Below are 25,542 nucleotides of genomic sequence, written 5' to 3'. Positions count from 1 at the left end.
GAATGCAACACAAATAAAGGATAAATTATTATTGCCTGTCACTAATAAACATGTTGTACATATTCTACGTACAACACCAAATATAAAGTGGAGGAAACCATACAAAAACCAATGTTAAAAAAACACCATAAAATTGCTAGATTACAGTTTGCTAAAAACCATATGCATTGGACTCATGAGTGGCAAAACGTAATATTTTCAGATGAAAAAAAGTTCAAATTAGATGGTCCGGACTCTTACAGTTGTTATTGGCATGATCTAAGAGGAATAAATGACCCACAAACAAAACGAAATTATGGAGGAGGAAGTTTAATGGTTTGGGGTGGATTTTCTTATTCAGGAAAATTGACTCTGTGTTGTGGTTTACCTAAAATGAACTCGATAAGTATACAGAAATGTTGGATGATGTTCTCATAACTTATATGGATGAAAACATGGACGATAATGCCATATTTCAGCAAGATAATGCTGCAATTTACACATCTAGGCATTCTATGAAATGGTTTAAAGACCACAATATCCCGGTTCTCGAATGGCCAGCTTGTAGCCCGGACTTAAATCCAATCGAGAACGTGTGGGGAATGCTATCAAGAAAAGTTTATGACGCTAAAGCAGGACACCAATTTAAAACTGTTACTGAGTTAAAGTGTAAAATCCTTGAAGCATGGTCCGAGTTGGATCAAACTACATTTCAACGACTAGTGGAGTCAATGAAAGGCAGACTTTTTGAGGTGATCCAGTGTAATGGAGGACATACGCATTACTAATTTCCATTTTTTATTGTCAAAAATATGACTGCGTCTATAGATATATTCCAATTAAAAAATGTACTTTTGTATATCAAACATACTCTCATGTTAATAAAGACACATAGAAAAGTTTTTTGTGTGATTTTTATTAGCCCACAACACAACAATTATTTTGATAATAACTTGCATGCATATCAGTTGACAATTCATAGAAAAAAATTAAGACAAAGAGAAAAAAATTGATGCGTCTAAACGAATATGCCTCAGTGTATATATATATATATATATATATATATATATATATATATATATATATATATATATATATATATATATATATATATATATATATATATATATATAATTATATGTGTATATATATATAAATATGTATATATATATATTTATATATATATATATATATATATATACAGCTCACACCAACCATAAAAATGCCTATTAGGCATTTTTATGGTTGGTGTGATTTTTAAAACTGACAGCTAAAGACTGCAGTGTTATTTTGGATAGGTGTACAATAATTGAACATTGTAGCGATGTTGATGTATCGTTAGCAATGGCCTGTGTTTTTACTTCTTACTATATTTTTAATATTGAATATCCTGTCAGACTGAAAAATACATTATTGTTTTTTGAGCATATTGTATTTGGATTATCAAATAAAGAATGTCCTGTAACTATATGCAGAATGGCAAATACTTTAAATAAGGTCATAAGTTAAAAAATATATATATATTTTATATGTAATTATCTTCTATCTTTTTATTTATTCAAAAGTTATTATTAAATTAATAATAATATACTTGTTTTTAGAAATGAGACACAACAACTAATATTAGTAATCATGATGTTCATAGACGAAATATTATCTTTCTTTTGTGTGAAATGATTCTCATTTGTCATATTTTAAATACTTAATTATTGTTGAGTTGGTCGTTACTTTCTTTTTTAACGTACATATAATAGAATCACTTTATCTCGTACCCTGGATAAGTAGGACTTTTTCAAAATTGGATGAATTTTCAATAACTTTCTTTAGTAAGTTTCTATTAAATCCTCTGCTTAACTTTTACCCTAGTTAAGCTGGACCATTTGTTAAATTTTTCCCTCGAGGTCAAAGTTAACAGGATTCCACTTTATATTTGTGTATATTAATCACTTTACAATTACATAATATAATATAATGCAACGTAAAAAATAAAATTATATATAACATAATATTACCACGTATCATAATAAAAAGTGGTTTAACAACGTAAACTAATAATAAAAACATGTTGTTGTAAGATTAACTTATCATAAAATAATGTTGTTGTAAAGGAAAACTCGTAGAAGTCTGAGAAGACTTATCATCGAGTACCTCTTTAAGTGGTTAAATAAAGTCTATTTTATATTTATATATAATCAGAAGTGGTTAAATAGTATACATTCAGTGATACACATAAATATTTTAGTATAAATTTTGTTGCTAAGTTTAATACATGTCAATATAATTGTTGATATTAAGTATGAGGTGTTTTAATTTATTTTTCAAGTTGGCAGGATTATTTAATACTTTAAGTTCTATATTTTTTGATATTATTTTGTTATATAGGTAGGGACCCCGGTAGGAAATAGAAAACCGTGAGAAATTTGTTGTTCTTTTAGGCAGTATGAAGTTGCCTGTTGTTCTTGTTATATATCTATTAGAGTTAACTTGAAAGAAATTATCTAAAAAATACGATGGGACTAGTCCAAGTTTGTATTTAAGCATGAATAGTACATTTTGGTAGATGTTTATTTGGTAAACATTTAAAGCATTCAAGGTTTTTAATAAGGGTTCAGCATGGGTGAGTTTATCTTTATTATAAACTAATCTTGATGCGTTTTTTTGACTTATATAAATAGTACTCAATTTGGATTTGTGTGTACTTGCCCATGTAATATTAGCGTACGCAAGATAACTTTGGATGTAAGAAAAATAAAGGGATTTAAGATTATGTTGGGACAACATAGGCTTAACTTTGTAGAGTATCCCAATATTTTTTGAAATTTTGGTGTTTATTGTACTTATATGGGCTTTCCAAGATAAATTTTCGTCAATAAGGATCCCAAGAAATTTAGTTGTTTCTGTTCTTTCAATGTTTACCTTATCTATTTTTAGCGAGGGAAGGATAGTTGGTATATTAATTTTTTGTTTTTTGGAATGAAACAGTATGTATTTTGATTTTTCTGTATTTAGTGATAATTTATTTAGTTTCAACCATATATTTAATCTTTTAAGCTCTTTGTTCATACATTCATAAAGATCTTTGATTGAGTTCGAGGAATAAAATAAGTTTGTGTCATCGGCAAACATAATGACATCAAGTTTATCCGAGAAATTTGTAAGGTCGTTAATATATAGAAGAAACAGAAGAGGTCCAAGAATGGAACCTTGGGGGACACCGCACTCAACTCTTAGTAGTTTTGAGTGTTTATAATTATCTGAAAAAACAGATAGTTTTTGAACCAGTCAAGGGTTATGTTTTTTATCCCATAGCTTTCCATTTTTTTAAGATATCATGATCTACAGTATCAAACGCTTTTGAAAGGTCTATAAAGACGCCTAGAACAAACTGTTTTTTATTAAAAGAATCACATATATTGTTAACTAGATCTAGAATTGCGTGTTCAGTTGAATATTGTTTTTGGAAGCCGAATTACTTTTTATTTAGAATTTTATTTTGGATTAAATATTCATACAATCTGTTATAGATTACTCTTTCGAGAAGCTTAGAAAAGGTAGGGAGTACTGAGATAGGTCTATAATTATTAACTAAGTATGTTTCACCTGTTTTAAATATTGGTACTACTTTAGCTACTTTAAGCTTGTCTGGTACAACTCCTGTTTAATCGAAGACTTAAAAATATCAAATATTGGTTTATTTATCGTTGTAAAGACATTTGCCATTACTCTACTACAGATATCATCGATACCTGGAGTTTTATTTAATTTTAAGGAATTTAGAGCAACATTAAGTTTAGATCTAGTTAGTTAGATCTTTGTATTTTATTTCGCTCTGGGTATCACTTAGGTATGATTTGAATGAGATGTTAGGAGACTTAATTTTTGAGGCAAGATTAGGGCCAATGTTAACAAAAAATTCGTTGATTTTTTCAGCAATCGTATTTTTGTCATTGTACTCTATATTATCTATGATTATTTGAGCAGGTAAACTATTTGATTTTACTTTTTTGTTTCCAATTATTTCTTTTATAGTATTCCATGTTTTTTTAATGTCACCTGTTGCATTTTTTATTTGGTTTGAATAATAATTTTTCTTCGAGCTTTTTTTTATTTTTTCAAATTTTTTGTATTGTTTGTAAGTATTTAGATTTTTTTCATTTCTATTTTTTAAATATTTGATGTAGAGTTTTTTTTTTTTTTTTGAAGATTTTTTATACCTCTGGTAATCCATGGACATTGTAAGTATTTTATTTTTAATTCTTGTTCTATAATTGGAAAGTGATTAGCATAGTGCTTTAAGAATATTTCTATAAATTCATTATAAGCGGAGTTGGTATGCCCAAGGTTACATTCTTGGTAAATCCTATTCCACCTTACTGCCGATAGTGAGTCTTTAAACTGTTGAATAGTTAAATTATTAATTTTTCGTTTATAGACTTTGATTTTAGAGTTATTATTTTTTGTATCTTGTATTTTAGGAAAGATGTAGTGTTGAAACATATCGTCAAAAAAGGTTTTGGGTAACGGCATCTTCATCGTACTTTAGATAGTTTATACTTATATCTCCAATACAGAATAATATTTTGTGCTCTTTATTATTTTTAAGAAATATTTGTTTTAGGTGATTTGAAAAGTTTTTTATATCACCTTCAGGTGGTCTGTAACAGGTGGGCACCAGTATATTTTTTAATTTTTTGTTTATTATTTCAATTGTAAAGACCTCACCATCGGCACCACCTTCAATTGTAAAGACCTTCATCGGCAAGTGCCTTCATCGGCACCATCTTCAATTGTAGAGACCTCACCATCGGCATCAGAAACCGAAGGATCGTCTCTAATTTTAGTAGTCAGATCATTATGAATATATGTTATAATTCCACCTCCTCGTTTTTGAGCTTTTCGCTCATAAGATATTAGTTTGTAGTTCGGAATTATTAGGTTTGAATTTATTCTGGATGATTCATCAGAGCACCAAGTTTCTGTTAAGCAAATCATACTGAACAAATAGTTACATTCTATAAGAAAATGTTTTAGTTTGTCAATATTGTTAATTATACTTCTTATGTTTATGTGTATCACCGTAAAGTTACTGTTTAATGATTTTAATTCATTTTTAACAGTTCCTAATTCAAAAATCTGCGAGTTAAAATTATTTTCATTAAAAAAAATGCAAATCTGGACCGTAAGAGTTATCAAGTAAAAAGTTATTAGCCGATTTGAAAACATTAAAGTGTTGCGTTTCGTAATCTATTGTTTGTTTAGCCATCAGTTAAAAGAATTAACTTAGTTTCGATCGCTTAAACTTACGTAAAACTTTATCTTAATTATACGCAAAAAATTTTCTTTTTATCTAAATTCACGACAAAAAACATTATTAAATTTAATTGTTTCGTATTTACCTTGGTTGCGAAGATTTAATTAACTTCTTGCCAAAGTTTTTTCCTCTCTTCCATCGTCTCTTTAGCAAAGTCTTCATTTATATATATTCCACTTCCCTTAAGGTTTTTGAGTGAACTTAAAATTTTAATTTTATCTTATCATTAATTTTATATATATATATATATATATATATATTTATATATATATATATATATATATATGTGTGTATAATATATTATATATATGTATGTATGTATGTATGTATGTATGCATGTATGTATGTATGTATGTATGTATGTATGTATGTATGTATGTATGTATGTATGTATGTATGTATGTATGTATGTATGTATGTATGTATGTATGTATGTATGTATGTATGTATGTATCAGTGGCGTAACTATGAATTTGCCCCCCCCCCCCGCCAAAAGTGTAAAGGGGCCCTCCCACTTTAAATTTTTTCAATATATATTTACAAATGAAATATCCAATATATGATTGTTATATTGAGTTAATATAACACGATTAAGTATATAAAAAATATTTATTTTATAAATTTGAGAAATAATCAAGAATCTTTTCTCAAAATAATTATAAAAAGAACGAACATTGAAATTATGTTTAAGAGACGCATACTTAATAGCAAAAACTAACTTTACCTCACTTATTTCTATGGCAGAATTTTTATTTTCATAATAGCTATACTTTCTTAACGCAGTATAGTTTTCATTCGTTAATATGTGATACATAATGACGCAAATAAAAAACAAATTTAAAGATTAATATTTTGTCCCTTAATTTTAGAGCTTCAGTTTGTTCGACTCTTTTCGAATATTTAAAAAAAATTCAGTTAAAGTTTTAACTATATCTAAAAATCGTAACTTTTTAGCTAATAAAGAATTAATTCTTAAAGACCATCTTGTTGGTTTTAATTTTTTTAATGTTTAATTTTTTAATGTTTAATTTTTTTAATGTTTAATTTTTTTAATTTTTTTAATGTGTTCCGGCTCCCCGCTAAAATTTGATAACAAATCCCATCTTTTAATACTGTTGCCAAAAAAAGAGAAAATTTCTTGTAAAATTGTAAAAAAATGGTTTACTTCTCTACAACCAGAAACAGCGTCATTTATAACCAGGGATTTAAATTGGGACTCGCACAATGAACATATTGTGCAGATGGCTGAATATTATTTATTTTTTTCTGAATAAATGCCGATCATCACATTAGCTCCGTCATATCCTTGACCACGGCACTTTTTTAAATCTATTCCTTTATTTTTGAGCAATAATAACAATTGATTGGTCAAAATTACTGCCGAGTGATCTTTTATTTCATAAAATCCAAAAATGTTTCTTTAATCTCTATTTGACAAGGTTGAGTGTCCTGTTTGCGAATTTTGTGAACGTATCGAAAAATTAAACTTAGTTGTTCTTTTCTAGATACGTCTTAAGTTGTGTCAACTATAATTGAAAAATGGCGGGTTCATTTATTTCCAATAAATAATGTTTTTTCTAAATTTTGGCTTAAATACTGAATCACTTCATTTGGGATAGCTGGACTAAGATTTTTTATAGTGAGCCAAAATCGCTGTGTTCGACCAAATTTATATGCACAATAATAATAAATTGTGGGAAAATGTCTACAATTTTATGAAGGATCTTTTTTAAATGGTCCTTGTGGTTTCCATCTTTCAGAGGAAATAATAAATCTTTTTGTCATCAAGAAATTTTCCTTTAAAATATCCCATATCTGTTGTTAATGTATTTAATTACTGAAATATATTCGGTTCTGGATCTGTTTCTTCAACTTGCATTGCAGTAGTAAGATTGTTAGGATTTGCAAAAATATCTGCATTACTTTTATAACGAGATTCATTATGATCTTTCGAAATTTCATTGTGTTCTAAGTTAATTGAAACAGATAACATTTTTTCTTGTTGGGTTGCTTGAGAAGTATTAGTAACGACATATTTGATATTGAGTATTCGACATATCATGATATTTTTTATCTACAACTACTTCACTAGGTTTCTGTTCTACTGATGAAAAAAATAAGGACATCTTTTTATTGTTTTTACTTAATCTATCATCAGTCTCCTTTTATAAATTCCTTTTTCAGGCTCTACTCATAAAAGTTCTTTTTGAGTCCATGCTATTGTAAGAAAAATATTTTATTAGAACAATTATGTCTATGTTTTAACCCTATAGATATAAATATATATAGCTAAATATTTTTGAATAAATAATAGACTTAATTTGTATTTATTCTTTAATTTGTATTTTGACTCCGCCCTTTTAATTTTATATCAGATATGTACACATAATTTGTGTTTCTTTGTTAATTCGTACTATCCTCGTACTATAACAAAACCTAGTGCGTACTCAACACAAAAACATTGTTCTACCTGTATCGCGTTTATATACATTTTTTAATTTAAAAATTTTAAGTTTTAAAATGTAATTTTAAATCAAATTTTAAATCGCTAGAATAAAATTGCAAGTTTTTTTTAACAAGCAGTTAAAAAATATTACCAATATTATAAATATAACTAGTTTATTACCAATTAGCTAGACATTTTGATAACTTAACTTATTGTAATGAAAATTATAATTCTATGATTTTTACTGATTTGCATGAATGCATATAAAAAGAAAAGCACTTACCTTCTAAATATAATAATATTTAATAATTTATACTTAATTTTCCACTTCAAAATCACCTAACTTTATCGGCAAATACGAAAGTACTAAATTATATCAGCGGTATTTTTATAATAGACAACGTTAATATTCACTAATGTTTACTAATATTCAATAGAAATACTATAATGGATTTGCTATTGAAATTAAATTATGTAACAGAATCTCTATTGAAATTTAATTCTCCAATAGTACTTCTGTTAAAACTAAATCTTTAATAGAATTTCTATTGAAATTAAATTCTAAAATAGAATTTCTATTGAAATTAAATTCTAAAATAGAGTTCCTATTATAGAAAAATAATCTGTTTTTCATTTAAGAATACGTGAAAAATCTCCGCGGGGCCCTCTAAGCTCCGGGGCCCTCCCGCCTTGCGAGGTTGTGCTCCCCCTAGTTACGCCACTGGTATGTATGTATGTATGTATGTATGTATGTATGTATGTATGTATGTATGTATGTATGTATGTATGTATGTATGTATGTATGTATGTATGTATGTATGTATGTATGTATGTATGTATGTATGTATGTATGTATGTATGTATGTATGTATGTATGTATGTATGTATGTATGTATGTATATATGGTATTAAACTGTATAATTCGATGGATATATTTATTTTATTGGCAATTTTATACATATTAGTCTTCTCCATTTGGCGTGCCCTTTTGCGCTCTTGCAGTTTTACGCTCGCCCACAAATCCGCCAATGCTTCCGCCTTTTTTAAGCGCTCGCTAATAGTTTTCAAGCGTGTTTTTAAAGTACAGCAAATCTTTTTTCTTTATTAATATATATGGTTGTTTTTGGTATTTATTATTAATCTATATATATATATATATACATATATATATATATATATATATATATATATATATATATATATATATATATATATATATATATATATATATATATATATATATATATATATATATAAATATATATATATATATATATATATATATATAAATATATATATATATATATATATATATATATATATATATATATATATATATATATATATATACCAACCCGTGAAATTAGGGGTCGTCCATAAAGTACGTACGCCTATAGGGGGGAGGGGGGAGGTCTTCAAAAAGCGTACGAAAGCGTATGGGAGGGGGGGGGGGAGGGTTCAATTTAAAAGTACGTACTTCGATTTTCTAATTTATCACAATTAACCAGCTAATCAATAGAAAAGTTACATTCTGACTAAAGATTCTAGTTTGCCAACAGAAAAAAGTGTATGGTATATGGAGTAGAGGGTATAGTTTTAAGGCTTTTTGTTCACAGGCCTCCGCAATCCCGATATTTTGCAAGGCCTCCTCATTTGGCATAGGTATAAACAAACTTAAGTTATGAGTTTGCACGATGTGTGAAAGTGTTCTATCTGGAACATCAAAAAATCCTGAGGGGGCCCACGCACACATGCCACCCCTTATATACTGGCCCTGAGTAAGACCTGAGGGCCGTGGTTGATGGGACGGAGTCACCCCCAAAAAAAACGTGTCAATGGCGTCTCAAAATCTTCCAAATTTGACCGCTAGGTTTTGCTAAAATAAAAAGCTTCTTAAATTAGCAAAAGGGCACAAAATTTGCTGTTGCCCCCTCCAACAGGGTTTTACCCTTTGTTTTCAATATTACTGATCTCACGTAAGACTCGTTTTTTACTTACTAAAGAAGGGTGCCTGAAAAAAACGTCCACCTTAAGTACAGTTTATTTACATTTGATTCGTTATTAAAACAAAAAATTATTTACATGATATCACCGGGAATCGAACCTGGAGCTACGTCGGCTATTTCTGCCGTATTGATCTCTTGCCCAAATACAAACATACCATCGTTATATTTTAAATTTATTTAACTTATTATTTGCATATATACTTGAAGACGTTTGTAAAATGCGCAAACAAAGAGCTTTGGGGTCGTATAAAGTATCTAAGGTACCCTCCGTCTTTTTTATTTTTGAATAAAATTTTTTATTGAGAAAAAAAAATAAAGGAAGGATGTTTGAGGGGGGGGGGGTTACTTTAGAAACGCACGTACTTTTAAGGGGGGGGGGGGGAGACAAAAAAGTACGCATGGCAACAGGGGGAGGGGGAGGGTCAAATTTCAAAATTTTTGGCGTACGTACTTTATGGACGATCCCTTAGGGTCGGCATTCCGCAATGCCGACCTTAAAGTGTTTTAAGTCAGCGATTTTTTGCCAAGTTTACCTCAATATTTTTTATGGTGAAATCTTTGTAAGTTAATGTTTTTGCAGACCTTATGCCGACCTAAAACAGTTTAAGGTCAGCGATTTATTGCCGATTTGAGTTTTTCTATTTCCGAGAGTTGCTTATATATACGTATAAACGGTTGTAGCTTATACTGTAGGATAGCCTGTTGGTATAGACTAGTGTAGCCTATAGTATAGGTGTATAGTATATAAGTCTATAGTATAGCCCAGGATTTGGCAACCCACATCTGTTTTATCCGAATTGTGTGGTTCTTCAGCCTGTTCAAGTTTTGTATATGCTTAAAATATAACATATCTTATATAAATAGCCTATAACATAGGTATTTATAAGTATAGCCTATATTATACTAATAGTTTAAGTTAATTGATTGGCAATTTTAAGTTAATAATATTTTTTTGGTAACCTTTGCTTTTCTTTAGTAAACCTAGTTTTTTTAATGTAACTTTGTTGGTTCTGCGTCACAAATGTTTTGTATGTTTTGTTTGCTGCCGTTTATTATTGGCAATCGCATACCGACATCCAATATGTATTGGTTTGCTATATTTACAGCTTCGAGATTTGCAGATTACATATTTGCTCCAAAAATTTCCAAAACTGTATTGCCGTATCTTTAATTTTTAGTAAAGCACTTTTTGCAGAATTTCATTGAACTGTTTCCTATTAATTTAACACCTAAATTTCATTTCATGCTCCATTACGCTCGTTTAATCTGATTATGGACCATTGCTGTATTTATGGTGCATACGTTTTGAAGCAAAACACTTATATTTCAAAAAATTGGCTTCTGTTATTAGAAATTTCGAAAACATGAGCTACTCGCTTGCAAAACAACATCAGCTACGATAATGTTTGGAGATGACATCCTTTGACTTCTTTAAAGAAAATTATAAAAGTTCTAATCCGTGTTCAATTACTTTTGATAGTTTGTCATTTTGTATTAAGGAGAAATTAATGTCTTTCTTTGTCAATCATGTTTTTGATAAAAAACTCTTTGGAAATGTAATGCTATTAATATAAATGGGATTCAGTTTCATTTGCACGATACATTTATTTTATCTTTATTACACACTGAAGAAATTTCTTTGTTTTTCAAAATATTTCACATTATTCAATTTCGACAACTCTGGGTATTTTGTGGTAAGCTGCTAATTTGTGACAAATATAATGCCCATATGCATAAATCAGAGTTAAAGAAGATGAAACTTTGTCAATATGTTTACCAAATGAAGTTCGTGACTATCAACTGCTTGATACATATATACTACAAGTTGGCTACACCAATATTACTCTTAGAAATTTGTGTTTTAAATAACTTTTTCTGTTATGTTTTTTATGTGAATATTTTCTTATCTAATAAAAGCACAGTAAAAGGGAAACTGGAATAATAATCTTAAGAGAGTCAAAATTATTTTTTTTAAATGATTATTATTATTTGCTTAATAAAACAATTATTTAAATTAGTATAAATAGCAAATCAAATACTTGCTATAAATAGTAAGTAATATATAAACAATTATTGAAGGAATGCACTTTTTAGTTTAAATTTGCTGCGTTACCGTGCTATTGTGAGTTTCTAGTTAATATTTCCAAAATAATTTGTATTCTGTTATATATATACTTCATATATGAAGTCTACAAGTCTACTAAAAGTTAAACTCTAATTATGTTCTTAATTATATTATTTTACAGATTAAAAGGTTAAAGAAATGAAATGACACTGAGATTTGGTAAAGATCTTGATAAAGAACTGAATCAAACGAAAAGCTTTATATGGAAAATGGATGCAATAGACTGTATGTGGCTAAGTCAAAATTTATATTATTGCTTGATATTAAATGTTATTGCTTCATTCATAACTTAATTATTGTTTCAATATTAACAAAAACAGGTAAAATAGTATATTATTTATATATTTCAAATCTCTATATATAATATTTTTATTTTATATTTATATATCATTATTGAATTTTAGATAATTCTTCGGTCGAATGCGACAACAGAAATCTCACGATTATTTGTACATCTAAAAAACATTTATATGTTTGACAATGGATTTAACACTAGAAAATACTTTTATTTTTTTCATAATTGAAGACCAAATTGGATTGTAAAATAAAATTTATTTTTGTTAATTGTTTGAAAATATTATATTTAAAAAAATTGTTTTTTTTTTCTTTATTGCCAAATATTGAAATATATGTTTAATATTTAGGAAGTCATTGTTTACATTTTAATTTTGGCGTTAAGCAACTAGCTTAAATATCTTGAATAATTTTAATTAAATTATTAAAAGTTTATTTAAAAATTATATATTATATTAATATTTAATAATAAAAAATGTTCAAGTCAAAAAAGTATCCGTGCAATGTTAGCAATAATGCAGAAACATTGAACGGTTCGATGAAGAACTATAACGGGTTCTTTAAAGAACCTTACAGTTCTTCATCGAATCGTTGAAGAACTCTAAGGTTGAAGAACCGTTGAAGAACTATTAGCGTCAATGCGAAGAACCCTTAAAGGTTCTTTAAAGAACCTTACTTTAAGGTTCTTCCGAAGAACCTTCGCAAAGGGTTCTTTGAAGAACCTCTACGGGTGCTCCACCAGCGTCAACGCAAAGAACCCTTAAAGGTTCTTTGAAGAACCATTCGGCGGCTTAAGAGGGTATTAATAAATTATTTTAGTGTATTTTTTAAATAGAGTGCTCAATGTTCTTAAAAAACAAAGCAATAATAAATTAGTAATAACACTTATCTAATTTTTTTCTTCAACTGGTTTCTCCATCAGTAGTTTCATCAGAAAGCTTCATGATGGAGAAACAATTTGTTGAAGAAAAAAAATAGATAAGTGTTTTTACCAACAATATATATATACAGTATTGGACAAAACATTTGCAACCAACATCGAACAATGCTAAAAAGTGTTCCTAATTTTACATGTCTCAAAAACGAAACGAACTATACTACCACAGCAAACAGTTCAGGAGTCTGGAGTCATAGCATGCCATGACATGACAATCAGCTGACAGGTGACAGCACACAGGCAGAATTTCGTTGACAAGTGCCATTTTGCAGCGGACAAAACAAGTGCAACTTTTTTGGTTTGTTTCATTTTCTTAAGTCTGGTCCGTGTCAACGTCACGGAAGTTTTTTAATAATTAAAGGAAGTATCCAGAAATTTCCAGAAGTTTCCAGAAGCATGAAGAAGCTTCCAGAAGTTTCCACAAGAAGTATCCAGAAATTTCCAGAAACATTCAGAAGCATCGAAAAGAAGCATCTAGAATCTTCCAGAACAGGTTCACACAGGTTCATTTTACTATATAAGAGACATGTAAATCGACATGTAATTCAGTCAGTATATGGAAGTCAATCAGTCAGTATTATCAAGATAGTTTATCGAAGTGAGTTTTATTAAAGTGTTTTATCGAAGAACATCAATACAAGAAACAAAATACAACAAGTGTTTCATTACATCAATACAGTCCACATCCAACCAAGACGTTGTGTTCCACAGAGCATTATTGTATCATCACAAGGTAAATGTAACACGGTACGCCTTGAGAAGCGAGATTATTTATTTTTATTATTTTTATGACTTCAAGTGCAAAAATGACTCCCGACAGTCTTGGATTGGAACTAAGAAAGAAAATTATTTGCGATTACGTAAGTGGAATGTCACAAAAAAGTATTTGTGATTAATATCGCGTGAAAAAATGGACCGTATCAAGACTATGTTCCAAATATTGTTCTACGGGGAAGTTGGCAGCAGATAACAAAGGTGGAAGACCGCGTTCCACCACTTCTAGAGAGGATTCTATGATCGTCAGATCCGTCAAGAAGGATCCCTGGATATCATCAGTCGAGATACAAAAGCAATTAGAGCTGCTGTGTCGGACCGAACAATCAGACGACGTGCTGTTGAAGCCGGATTGTTTTCTCGACGCCCTGCAAAGAAACCGCTGATTTCACTAAAAAACCAGAAGAAAAGACTTCTGTTTGCTACATCTCATATTGACTGGAATGAGCAGAAATGGCGAACTGTCCTGTTCAGTGATAAATCGAAGTTCAACATCATTGGGAGCGAAGGCATTTGCCGTGTACGTCGACCGGCCGGAAAACGCCTCGATTTACGTTACTGCCATAAGACCGTGAAGCATGGTGGAGGCAATGTAATGGTCTGGGGGTGTTTTTCTGCTAACGGTCTAGGTCCAATACATCGAAACGATGGAATAATGGACCGTTTCATGTATAAATATATCCTGAAAGATGTTATGTTACCTCATGCTGAATGGAATATGCCAATAAAATGGGTTTTTCAGCAAGACAACGATTCGAAACACACTGCAAAAGTAGTCAAGCAGTGGTTTCAAGACAACCACCTATCGATGATGGATTAGCCGCCTCAATCTCCGGATCTCAACCCTATCGAGAACCTGTGGGAGATCGTCAACCGCAGAATTAATCGTGAAGGTGTTCGTAATAAGGATTAACTGTTTGAACAAATCCAAATGGCCTGGGCAGCGATTCCACAAAGTTTCATTGATCACCTGATTGAATCTATGCCTCGAGATGCAAGGCTGTGATCAACAACAAAGGATTCACCACGAAATATTGATAGCGAAATACAGCTTGGTCAACATTTTGTCGAGTTGCACTTGTTTTGTCCTGAAGGAAATCAACTTTTTTTAATACTTTTGATTAGTTTATTAATTTTCGTGTACAAATAATGAACTTTGTGATGAATAAAACTTGAAGAACTTTGTCTCTAAACATATATATATATATATATATATATATATATATATATATATATATATATATATATATATATATATATATATATATATATATATATATATATATATATATATACACACACACACACACCATTATATATATACCATGCATTGTTAAAGAAAAACTAAAATAAATATATATTTTTCAAACTTGATAAATAGGCAAATTGTAGCACCTCAAAGTAAATACACTATTAAATTAGTGAAATCTTATCTTGTCCTAAATTAAAAATCCATAAACTAAACAATTTAAAAATAAATTTTGCAAACTATTTTAATATCTTAATCAAATAAATAAATACGTAAGAAGATTAAAAAATAAATTCATTTATAAATACAAATGTTTTTGTCATCTAATTGATGATAGTAAAATGCGTACCCAGCCGAAAAAAAAAGGCAGAACATTTTTGTGAAATGGCATTTAAGATATTAAAACTTGTAAAAGCGACAAAAGTAGTGTAGAATTTCCCGTCTAATTGCTGTAAAATGCGACTTGAATAAAGCAAAATATATAAAAAAAATGCGTCAAAATATAAAAATTCACGTCAGTTCGATAAAATCTCTTTTGATTAACTCTTCAACTTCACTAATTTGAAATTTGCTAAATTTTAATACATCTACATCTTCCGCAGCAAGTTCTCCAGTTACACAAAGAAAGAATGGCATAAGATCATAGATACTTTGTATTTTAGTCAGTTGAATAATTAATTTTCCAGGAGATCTAGCTGGTACTAGCCAGCTATCCTCAGGAAGATTTTGCCTTAAAAAAATCTTTACAATTCGAGATACGTAAGGTAAAAATGTAGAGCATAAATTTTTGCTATTCGCATCTTCTTTATTGCGCTTTTTTTTCTTTTCTTTCTGTGATTGTTTCTGTTGTTGAGAAATAGGAGCATTAAGAGCCGCCATTTTTGAAATTTCTACAGGTTTTACATCGGCCTTAAGATGATCTTTATTTTTGCTATCGCGCCTAATACGCGATTTATGTTCGTTTATAATATCTATTTTAATGGCTGCTGTATCAGATTCTTCTAATTCTTGTAAAAATTTGTTGCAGTAAACGCCAGGTGAGTCACTAAATGCCCATTTATATACCTGATAATAGGCAAGAGTATCACAAGGTAAAACAAGAAGAAAATCAAGAAGTTTACAAACGGCTAAATATAAACGTAGCCACTTAACAGGGTCTTTAAAATATCCATTTGCACCTAAAAAAGACTCCAGTCCAATAGCTTTTGTTTTAGATTTAGGCTTGTCTAAACTAGAAAGTTCATACTCCATATGCACAAAAACAAAAACAAGCTCTGTTAGAATGGGTGGCCATAGCGAAACCAAATGGTTGGGTGAAATTCGAGTAAGCAAAACACGAAAACATAAAAAAACCTGTTCATGCAAAAAAGGACCCTAAAAACAAACATTAAAAAAAATTTAAAAACTAATATCAAATTATACTGAAAAAACGTATTTTAGAAGACCCACCTGCAAATGCCTTATACTTTCCGCTAGACGCTCTTGAATATCGGGAAGATATTGATGATACTGATCAAACTCACCACAAAAAATAATAAATGATAACCGTTTAAGCAATTGAGCTCTCTGCTCCATTTCCTGAAAATTATAAAATTTATAGCAAAATTATAATAAAAGCTAGTTTTAAATTTAAGAGTCAAATTTGAAAAGTTTTTAAAAAAGATACTTAAGATATACGCTTTATTATAATACTTAAGATAAACGCTTTATTATAATACTTAAGATATACGCTTTATTATAATACTTAAGATATACGTTTTATTATAATACCTAAGATATACGTTTTATTAGAATACTTAAGATATACGCTTTATTATAATACTTAAGATATACGCTTTATTATAATACTTTAGATATACGTTTTATTATAATACTTAAGATATACGCTTTATTATAATAAACAATTTTATAACGCAATTGTGAGAAGACCATGATGTGAGCTTTTGAAAAAAAAAAAATCTTTTACTTGTTTATTTAATTATCAATATTATATGTATGTATATATATGTGTGTGTGTGTGTATATATATATATATATATATATATATATATATATATATATATATATATATATATATATATATATATATATATATATATATATATATATATATATATATAGTAAAATTTATTTTTATTATTTGTCTTGATTTTAATTTTATTTTTAACAATAGCTACTATAAATTTTAAATTTTCTTTATTATTATATGTAATATATTATATTATACTGATGTATCACAATATTATGATAATAAAAAGCAGTAAAATAATTTGAAAAACAATTATTTAAATAAGTTAAACACTTTATCAAAGTTGAAATTTGGATGTAAATAAACTAGTACACTTAATAAGAACATATCAGCCAGTTTTTAACTTGTAAATAAACTTGTAAATATACACTCACCTGCTCTCTATTTGCAAATATATTTATAGCTCCACTTTGAGAGAGGGCAATTTTTTGCATCAGATCTTTGAACATTGTACTGTCGTACGTTATTAAACGATCGATTATTGTTCGCCAAAATTCTAATGATATTAAATCCATGTGAAAAAATTCAGCTTCTAAAAACAATTCATACACATCTTTTTTCCAAGCGCGAAGTGTATATTGGTAATCACAAACAGCTGCTAGTAAAGCGCTACATGCACGGTAACCTGGAACATTCTGTTGGCTATAAATATAAATTTAAAAATACAATACACGATGATCTATGTCATAATAAAAAAATATATAAAAAAAAACATTTAGCAGAATTTTAGTGAGCAAATCAAATGACAACCTATGATTTTTTAAATATGGAATCACATTATAGAGTAAATACACCAGAGATGCAGCTACTTTATCCTTCTCTTCACTGAGATAAAGCAAATCGTACATCGAAGCGAAATACTAAGAAATTGAAACAAAATATATAACAAGTCAGCAGTTCATGTTTAAACAAAATTGTAACAGATGTAATTAATGCTATAATAAGTACAACAAATGTCAAATATAATATAACAAATGTCAGATATAATATAAATTATACCAGATGTAACTAGTTTTTTTAAGGCAAAACGGGCTTTATGTTAGACGTAACAAGTGTTGAGCTAGGTGCAAGCAGTTCTGAACATTAACATTTAAACAAGGTTTCTTAAAAAGTACTTTATCTTGAAAAAGTGTAAAAATATTTTATCTAAATTAGGTAAAATATTTAAAACTAAATTTTGAATTTTTAATATCTATTTCTGTGTTGATTTTAATATCTTCAATTTCAACCAAACTTTCAGGTTCAGTTGGAAACTGAACCTGAAAATTTGGTTGAAATAATATCTGAATAAAGTTGGCAATAATATCTGAATAAAGTTGGTATAATAAAATCTGCTAAATATTTAATTTAACGTTTTTTAATACAAATTAAAGATATAGTAACAGTAATAATAGTAACAACTTTTGATGTAAAAAAATATGCATTATGTATATTGTTTTTACATCATGCAGCTGTTATAGCAACTTTTTGATTTTTATTGATTTTACATCAATAGCAGCTGTTATAGCAACTTTGATGCAGAGCATGGAAAGTTGCTATAACAGCTGCTATTGTTTTAAATTGTCAAAATAGCCTTAAAACAGTTTAAGGACCTTAAGTGAACAACATAGTTGTCATAGTTGTCATCTGTTACTAAAAAAGTTAATTCTTAAAGAACGCCTAATTTTTTCATGTTTGATTCTAATACATTGCCCACACAAATTCAATGTATGTCCATTACTTGCTATTGAGGAAATTGAATTTTGAACCAATGCCCAATTTAATTTATTGTGATACATTAAATCCTTTCTAGATCTGCAATCTTTTTAGGTCATTAAAATTAATTTCCAAAGCCTCTCTTCATAGGGTAGGTTTTTAAGTTCAGGAATAAGTTTTGTGGCTCTTCTTTTCAAGTTCTAATATGTCAATTTTTAGAGTTGGGTTCCAGACTGGCACTTCAAATTTGAGAGGAGATTTTACTAGTGTCAATTATAAAGTTTTCACTATCAGAATTTATGCAAGTAAAAGTTCTTTTTATTAAACTCAATGCCAATGGATCCATTCAGAACTCCGTCTCGTCGGATTTTTCTCGGTTTTTTGGAGTTTAGGAGTTTGAGAGAAATCGAGAAACTTCAGAGAAGTTTTTGGAAAATATCAGTTTTCTAACTGGTAAAATAATTAAATTCTTTTTTTATTTCTACTTGGCTTTTACAATAGTTCTTGTTGTTTTCAAATGTAAGTGTTCTCTTTGTTCAATAACAACACTAATTTACATCGCAAAGCAATTGGTAATGCACAGGGGGCCAGGTGGTGGTGTTGCAAAAATTCTCAAAAAAAAAGCTTACTTTATTAAAAACCATATAATAAAACATACTCGTACTTTTCCATTGTACTATTTCAAAAACGCTTTTGAGTATAATAGTATCATTTTAATAATAGTATCTTTTAAATCCACAAAAATCAATTGCGATATAATAAAATTTAATGCGATATAAAATACTTTTTTTTTGTCAAAAAAGTTTTTTAATGTTTTAGCGAAGATATGGTAAACAGTAACTTTTAAAATATTATGTGTATGTGATATTAGTTAATATATTTTAACTACTCAATAGTTTACCTTTACAAACAAAAAAAAAATTTAGTCAAGATCATTGTTTATAATATATACAAAAACTGGTCTTAAAATAATGAGGTAAGTTTTAAACATATACTACTTTTATTTTGTACAAGTTGTGTCATATATCGTATGATCAAAATAATTTTGTCCACCATAAGTCTTAAATCCGGCTCACTGAGCATTTTGGCAAAATTGTGTAATAAAATGTTATCAGTGATAACAAGTGATAATAATTAATGTTTAATTATACTTACCTATTAGATTAAAGAACTTAATTATTAACTTCAAATTTATCACAGTTAAAATAAAAAATATATATATATATCTGAGGTCATAATCAAATTGATAATTTTTCTTTCATAAAGAAAAATGGTTTCGGAAGCGTGGAATTACTTTGATAAAGTTGTGGTAAATGAAGAAAAATACAAAGATTGCAAAAGATTGCAAGGATGCAGCACAAACGACCTAATTGGACATGTCAAAAGTTGCGAGAAAATAGATTTAAAACCATCCAGTTCCAGACCAGTTTTGACTAAGATGTTATTAAACTATCTTCTTACCAAGTTGACAGCTCTTGATGGAATTTGATTAGGTCCATAACTCAATCTGAAACACTAAGAATGCTTTTTGAAAATTATGGGCATAGTTTGCCCAAGTCAGCGTCAACAATTTCAGAAAAAATTAGGATGCTTTATGCTGAAGCCAAATATTTAATGATCGCTGAATTGGCTTCATTGAAAGCGAAAGGACAAAAATTTGGAATGACAAGCGATGAATGGTGTAGCAATAGAGGTAGAAAATACAAGACTTTAAATGTTCATCACGACAGAACGTATTGTTTAGGAATGGTGAGATTGTCATCTCCTAGTTCTGTCGAAACATGAAACATTTTGATAACGGAAAAATTAAAAGCATTTGGTATAGATGGTGAAGATATTGCAGGCAAAACTACGGACGGCTGTAGGTGGATGATAAAATTAGGTACCATATTTAAGCACTGCGGAACGGCATTTAACTGAAAGTTAACACCTTCTTCCTAACCGATGCCAGTTAGAAAGCTATTTATTAGATAAAACTTGTTCTTTTAAAAATTGTGATAAAAAAAATAATTAAGTACTAAGAAATATAAAAATATAAATTTTTTTAAAACTTATAATGAATTATAAATTGAAATATATAAAATTAAAAAAAAATATGCAAGAACAATGTTTAATTATCAACTAGATAGTTTAATTTTTTAATTTATAACAAAATATTATCGAAACTCTGATTTTTTCTCAACTCTGACAGAGTTTTTTCTCGATTTTTCTCGACTCCGTTTTTTGTGCTCTTTGTGCAAAGTGTCAGTAACTACTGACTTTACTTATGCTTATGCCATTTTAGATCATTGTCTAAAAATAGTAATGCTTTAAAAAAAATAAAAACCTTTTTTTAATTTAGTTAAAGTTATTATTTTTTATTAGTAAATGACTGGGGCCCTGGCCCTGGTTACAAATGTGACTTTTTGCAAACTCGGCTCTGGCAAACTTATAAGATTTAGCAGGGGTTGATAACTGGGGCTAGAAAAAAATTTATAATACTTTATATATTATAAATTTATGCATACATTCACTATTTATTAAATACTGGAATATATTTATATATTTTTTCAAACTAATTCACTTCCAATAAGATTGGAACCACTATGAAGTTATGAGTTATTAGAAAATAGAGGATAGGGCTAAAAAGCAAAGAAACAGTTAACTGAAGACTAAAAAGGTTGTAGATTGTATAAGAAAAACATGAAGATGGGTAAGAGCCATGAGGTTTTGTCAATGTACAAGTAAAAAAATCTGGATTAAAAAAAGTTTTTATAGCATCAAGAGACAGACACAGTATAAGAATGAGACTTGCTGAATAAGAAGCCTAGCGAGAATGAGTTTTGATTGATCGAGCTAGAGATAATAGCTCGTTTGAGCAGTAACCATAATAGTATATGTAGAAAAAAGAAAGAAATACAACCTTACGACAATGGGAGAGCAGCTTAAGCTTGGCAGATAGAGCAGGTTTAATTACATTTATAATGTGTTTTCAGACTTTATCTAAAAACATATTTTCTGTTACAGAAGAGTGATCAGATCAATAATCTGAGAGTGAGAGGATATTCGTCAATATCAGAATCCCAACAATATTGCGATAGTTGTTTGCAGTAAATGAGTTTTGTTGCCCAAAATGTCCACATTCACAAGCCACTGCAAGACCCCCACCCCCAGTGGAGGTGGGATGTAAAAAAGACGCCAGAGTGTTTCCTAGAAATTAAAAAAGTTAGAACCACTGTATTGGAGTGATTTGGATGTCTAACAATGGGTTAATTTGTTTAAATGGAATGGCAGAAAAGGCGTGGCTATTAGATATAAAAGACAAATTAGAGGAAAAGTTCTTTGAAAATAACTCTGCCTTATTCTGGGGAGAATTAATAAAATCAGACCCACAAATTTGAAATTAAATATTAGACTTATTTAGTTTATGACTATATATTTATGTTGAAGACTTTCCAAAAGTCTCTAGAACCTAACATCTGAGATAAATCATAAGATTTAGTAAACTGTGAATAACAGAGTCTTAGACAGAGATTAGAGTGATTTGGGTATCAGCATGTAGAGAGGTAGCGAGAGTACATTACATATTGCATGAACGAGCTTTAGTTAAGGAAAGAAGACGCTCAAGATTATATTAGAGAAACAGCATAAAATTGAAAGGCTAAAGCTTGATGATGATTATGATGATCATGTTAATTATAACAATGTATATATAAGTATACATGCATTTATATATGTAAAATAAAACATAAATATAAAAAAAAACAACCAAAAACTTTAGGATGTATAATAGTTTATGCAGCCCCGGTCACAAACCCAGCCCCAGCTATATTTTATCAAACCCAGCTCCATTCCCTGTCATATTTCAAACATGGTTGTTTACTATTTCTTATTTAAAAGACAGAACTGGTTTAACTGTATTTGGATAAGTTTTTGTGAAATTAAAACTCAACATTTACTTCAAAAATTACTAAAATTTAACAGGTTAACATGTCAGATATTTTTTAATGGAGATTTAAACTTTTTTAAAAAAATGTTCAAACAAAAGATTTTCTGTAAAATTTATAAGTTGCTATTACTCTCTATGTTTTTGAGCTAAAAATAATTTGCCAGTTTGTTACACAGACGATTCTTTTTAGAATACTCTGAAAATCCTCAATTGAATTACACTCTGGTTTGCTTGACAGGTTATCAACCTTATCCACATAATTTATGGAATTCTTTTCAAAGAATGACATTATGCCATTGTTTGGTATAATGTGATAAAGCCAGATCATGGCAAAATAAGATTTGGTCATCATTTTGATATACTTTTTATAAAGTCAAGTTCTTCAACAAATTTAAAAAGGAATAAAGTACTAAAAACTATAAATCACAAAAAACCATCATCATCGCCAAGTTCTTTAAACCTATCATTCACTAATATTTGTGGTCTTCGAAGTAACTTTTCTTCTGTTGAGACTTATCTCTTGCAAAGTTCACCAGACCTACTTGCTTTTTGTGAGACTAATTTCAGTTCAGCTGTTTCATCTTGTGATCTTAGTGTTGATGGTTATCTTCCTTTAATTCGTAAAGACTCCAATAGTAACATGCTTGGCCTGGGCATTTACATTCGTAAGAATTCAGCCGTTTGTCATGAAACTAGGTTTGAATCCACAGACTATTCTTTCATGTACTTTCGTCACTTCACTCTATTGCCTTTCTCTTTGTTCTATATCGCTCTCCTTCATCTCAAGACTGCACTCTTTTTGATGTTATTCCTGATCATATTGACCAAGCCCTCTCTCTTTATCCATCAGCTAATATAGTTGTTGTCGGTGACTTTAATGCTCACCACTCTAAATGGCTTGGCTCTAGTGTCAGTGATTCTGCAGGCATTAAAGCCCATAACTTTTGCCTTTCTCAATCCCGAACTCAAATAGCCAACTTTCCAACTCGCTTTCCAGACAACTTGAACATTTACCATCTCTACTCGACTTATGTCTTGTTTCTGATCCTAGTCAGTGCTCAGTTTCTCCACAATCACCTTTAGGTGCTTCTGATCACAGTTTGATCTCTCTAAAACTAATATCTGATTCATTTTCATCACCTGAAGCCCCCTACTATCGAACCTCTTACAACTACAGTAAAGCTGACAAGGATTCTTTCCATGATTTTCTTCGTGATGGCTCTTGGGTAGATATCTTTTGTCATCCTGTCGACAAATGTGCTTCTTACATAACTTCGTGGATTCAGGTTGGCATGGAATCTTTTGTTCCCTCTCGACGATTCCAGGTCAAGCCTCACTCTCCTCCATGGTTTTCCTCACACTGTGCTGCTGCAATTGCCAATCAAAACCGTTACTTCCATACTTATCAGCAAAACAATTCTCCAGACAACAGATGTCTGTTTATTACTGCTAGAAACAATTGTAAAAAAGTTTTGTTTAACGCCAAAACCTGCTATTCTCAGGTCATGAAATCTCGTATCTCATCTCAAAAATTAGGCTCTCGTGACTTCTGGAGAATCTTTAATTATATCAATAATAAGGACAAATCTATAACTCCACCTCTCTTGTATGGTTCAGACTTTGTCACCTCACCTAAAGACAAAGCTGAATTGTTTGCTAAGAACTTTTCATTAATATCGTCTCTTGATTCCACTAGTTGCGTTCTACCTGATATTGCCAACAAACAGGTTAATCCATTGCTTGATATTCATATCACTCCAGCTTCTGTATCTAAAGTGATTTCCTGCCTAGACTCTTCTACAGCTTGTGGCTCGGACAACATACCTGTTATTGTCTTGTAGAAGTGTTCTCCAGAGCTGTCGTCTATACTCTTAAAACTATTCAACAAGTGCTTATCAGAGTCTTGTTTTCCAGCCTGCTGGAAAGCTGCATCTGTTATCCCTATCTTCAAAAATTCTGGGGAGCGATCTGATTTGTCTAACTACCGTCCTATTAGTCTTCTTCCTATCATAAGCAAGGTTTTTGAATCTTCAATTAACAAACACTTAATTTCTTATCTTGAATCTAATAACTTACTTTCTGACCAATATGGATTTCAATCTTCTCGTTCTACAACTAATTTGCTAACAGTAATAACAAATAGGTTTTATCGTGCATTAAACAAAGGTGGAGAGGTTAAGGCCATCGCTCTTGACATTTCAAAAGCTTTTGATAAAGTTTGGAATGCTGGCCTTCTCCATAAGCTTTCTTCTTATGGTGTATCTGGCATCATCTTTAAGATTATTGAATCTTTCCTTTCCAATCGTAGAATAAAAGTTGTCCTCGATGGACAACACTCTTCTTCTTATTCTGTAACTTCAGGGGTTCGTCAAGGTTCTATCCTTGGCCCTATACTCTTTTTAATTCACATTACCAATCTTCCAGATATTCTCACATCTAAAATGGCATTGTTTGCTGATGATACTACCATTTATTCTTGTTGTGATAAGAAACCAACACTATCTGATTGCTTGGAGGGGACGTTTGAGTTTAAAAAGGATCTCACTTCTGCTACAGCATGGGGCTCACAGTGGCTGGCTGGTGAACTTCAATACAGATAAAACTCAATTTTTTTCAGCCAATCGTTATTGCAATAATTTAGATCTCCCTATATTTATGAACGGTAATGTACTCGATGAGTCATTTACCCTTCATCTTCGAGGATTAACTCTTACTTCCAATCTTTCTTGGAAACCATATATCAAATCTGTTGCAAAATTAGCATCTGCT

At 29.7% G+C, this 25,542-nt stretch overlaps 1 protein-coding gene across 1 annotated transcript in view; it reads right to left on the bottom strand.

Annotated features, from left to right (window-relative positions):
• Positions 1–15,264: 15,264 nt before the first annotated feature.
• Positions 15,265–25,542, bottom strand: part of LOC100209804 (protein dopey-1) — a 66,698-nt gene continuing 56,420 nt past the window's right edge. Inside the window, exons 18-21 of the mRNA XM_065793626.1 lie at positions 17,901–18,010; positions 17,525–17,792; positions 16,571–16,699; positions 15,265–16,495 (exon numbers count right to left, since the gene is read on the bottom strand). Coding sequence (XP_065649698.1) covers positions 15,632–16,495; positions 16,571–16,699; positions 17,525–17,792; positions 17,901–18,010 — 1,371 coding nt within the window. The 3' untranslated portion in view covers positions 15,265–15,631. The remainder of the gene's footprint in view (positions 16,496–16,570; positions 16,700–17,524; positions 17,793–17,900; positions 18,011–25,542) is intronic.

This window comes from Hydra vulgaris, chromosome 03 (assembly GCF_038396675.1).
Source record: "Hydra vulgaris chromosome 03, alternate assembly HydraT2T_AEP".
Taxonomy (NCBI): Eukaryota; Metazoa; Cnidaria; class Hydrozoa; order Anthoathecata; family Hydridae; genus Hydra; species Hydra vulgaris.
This window is presented reverse-complemented; position numbering and strand designations above follow the sequence as displayed.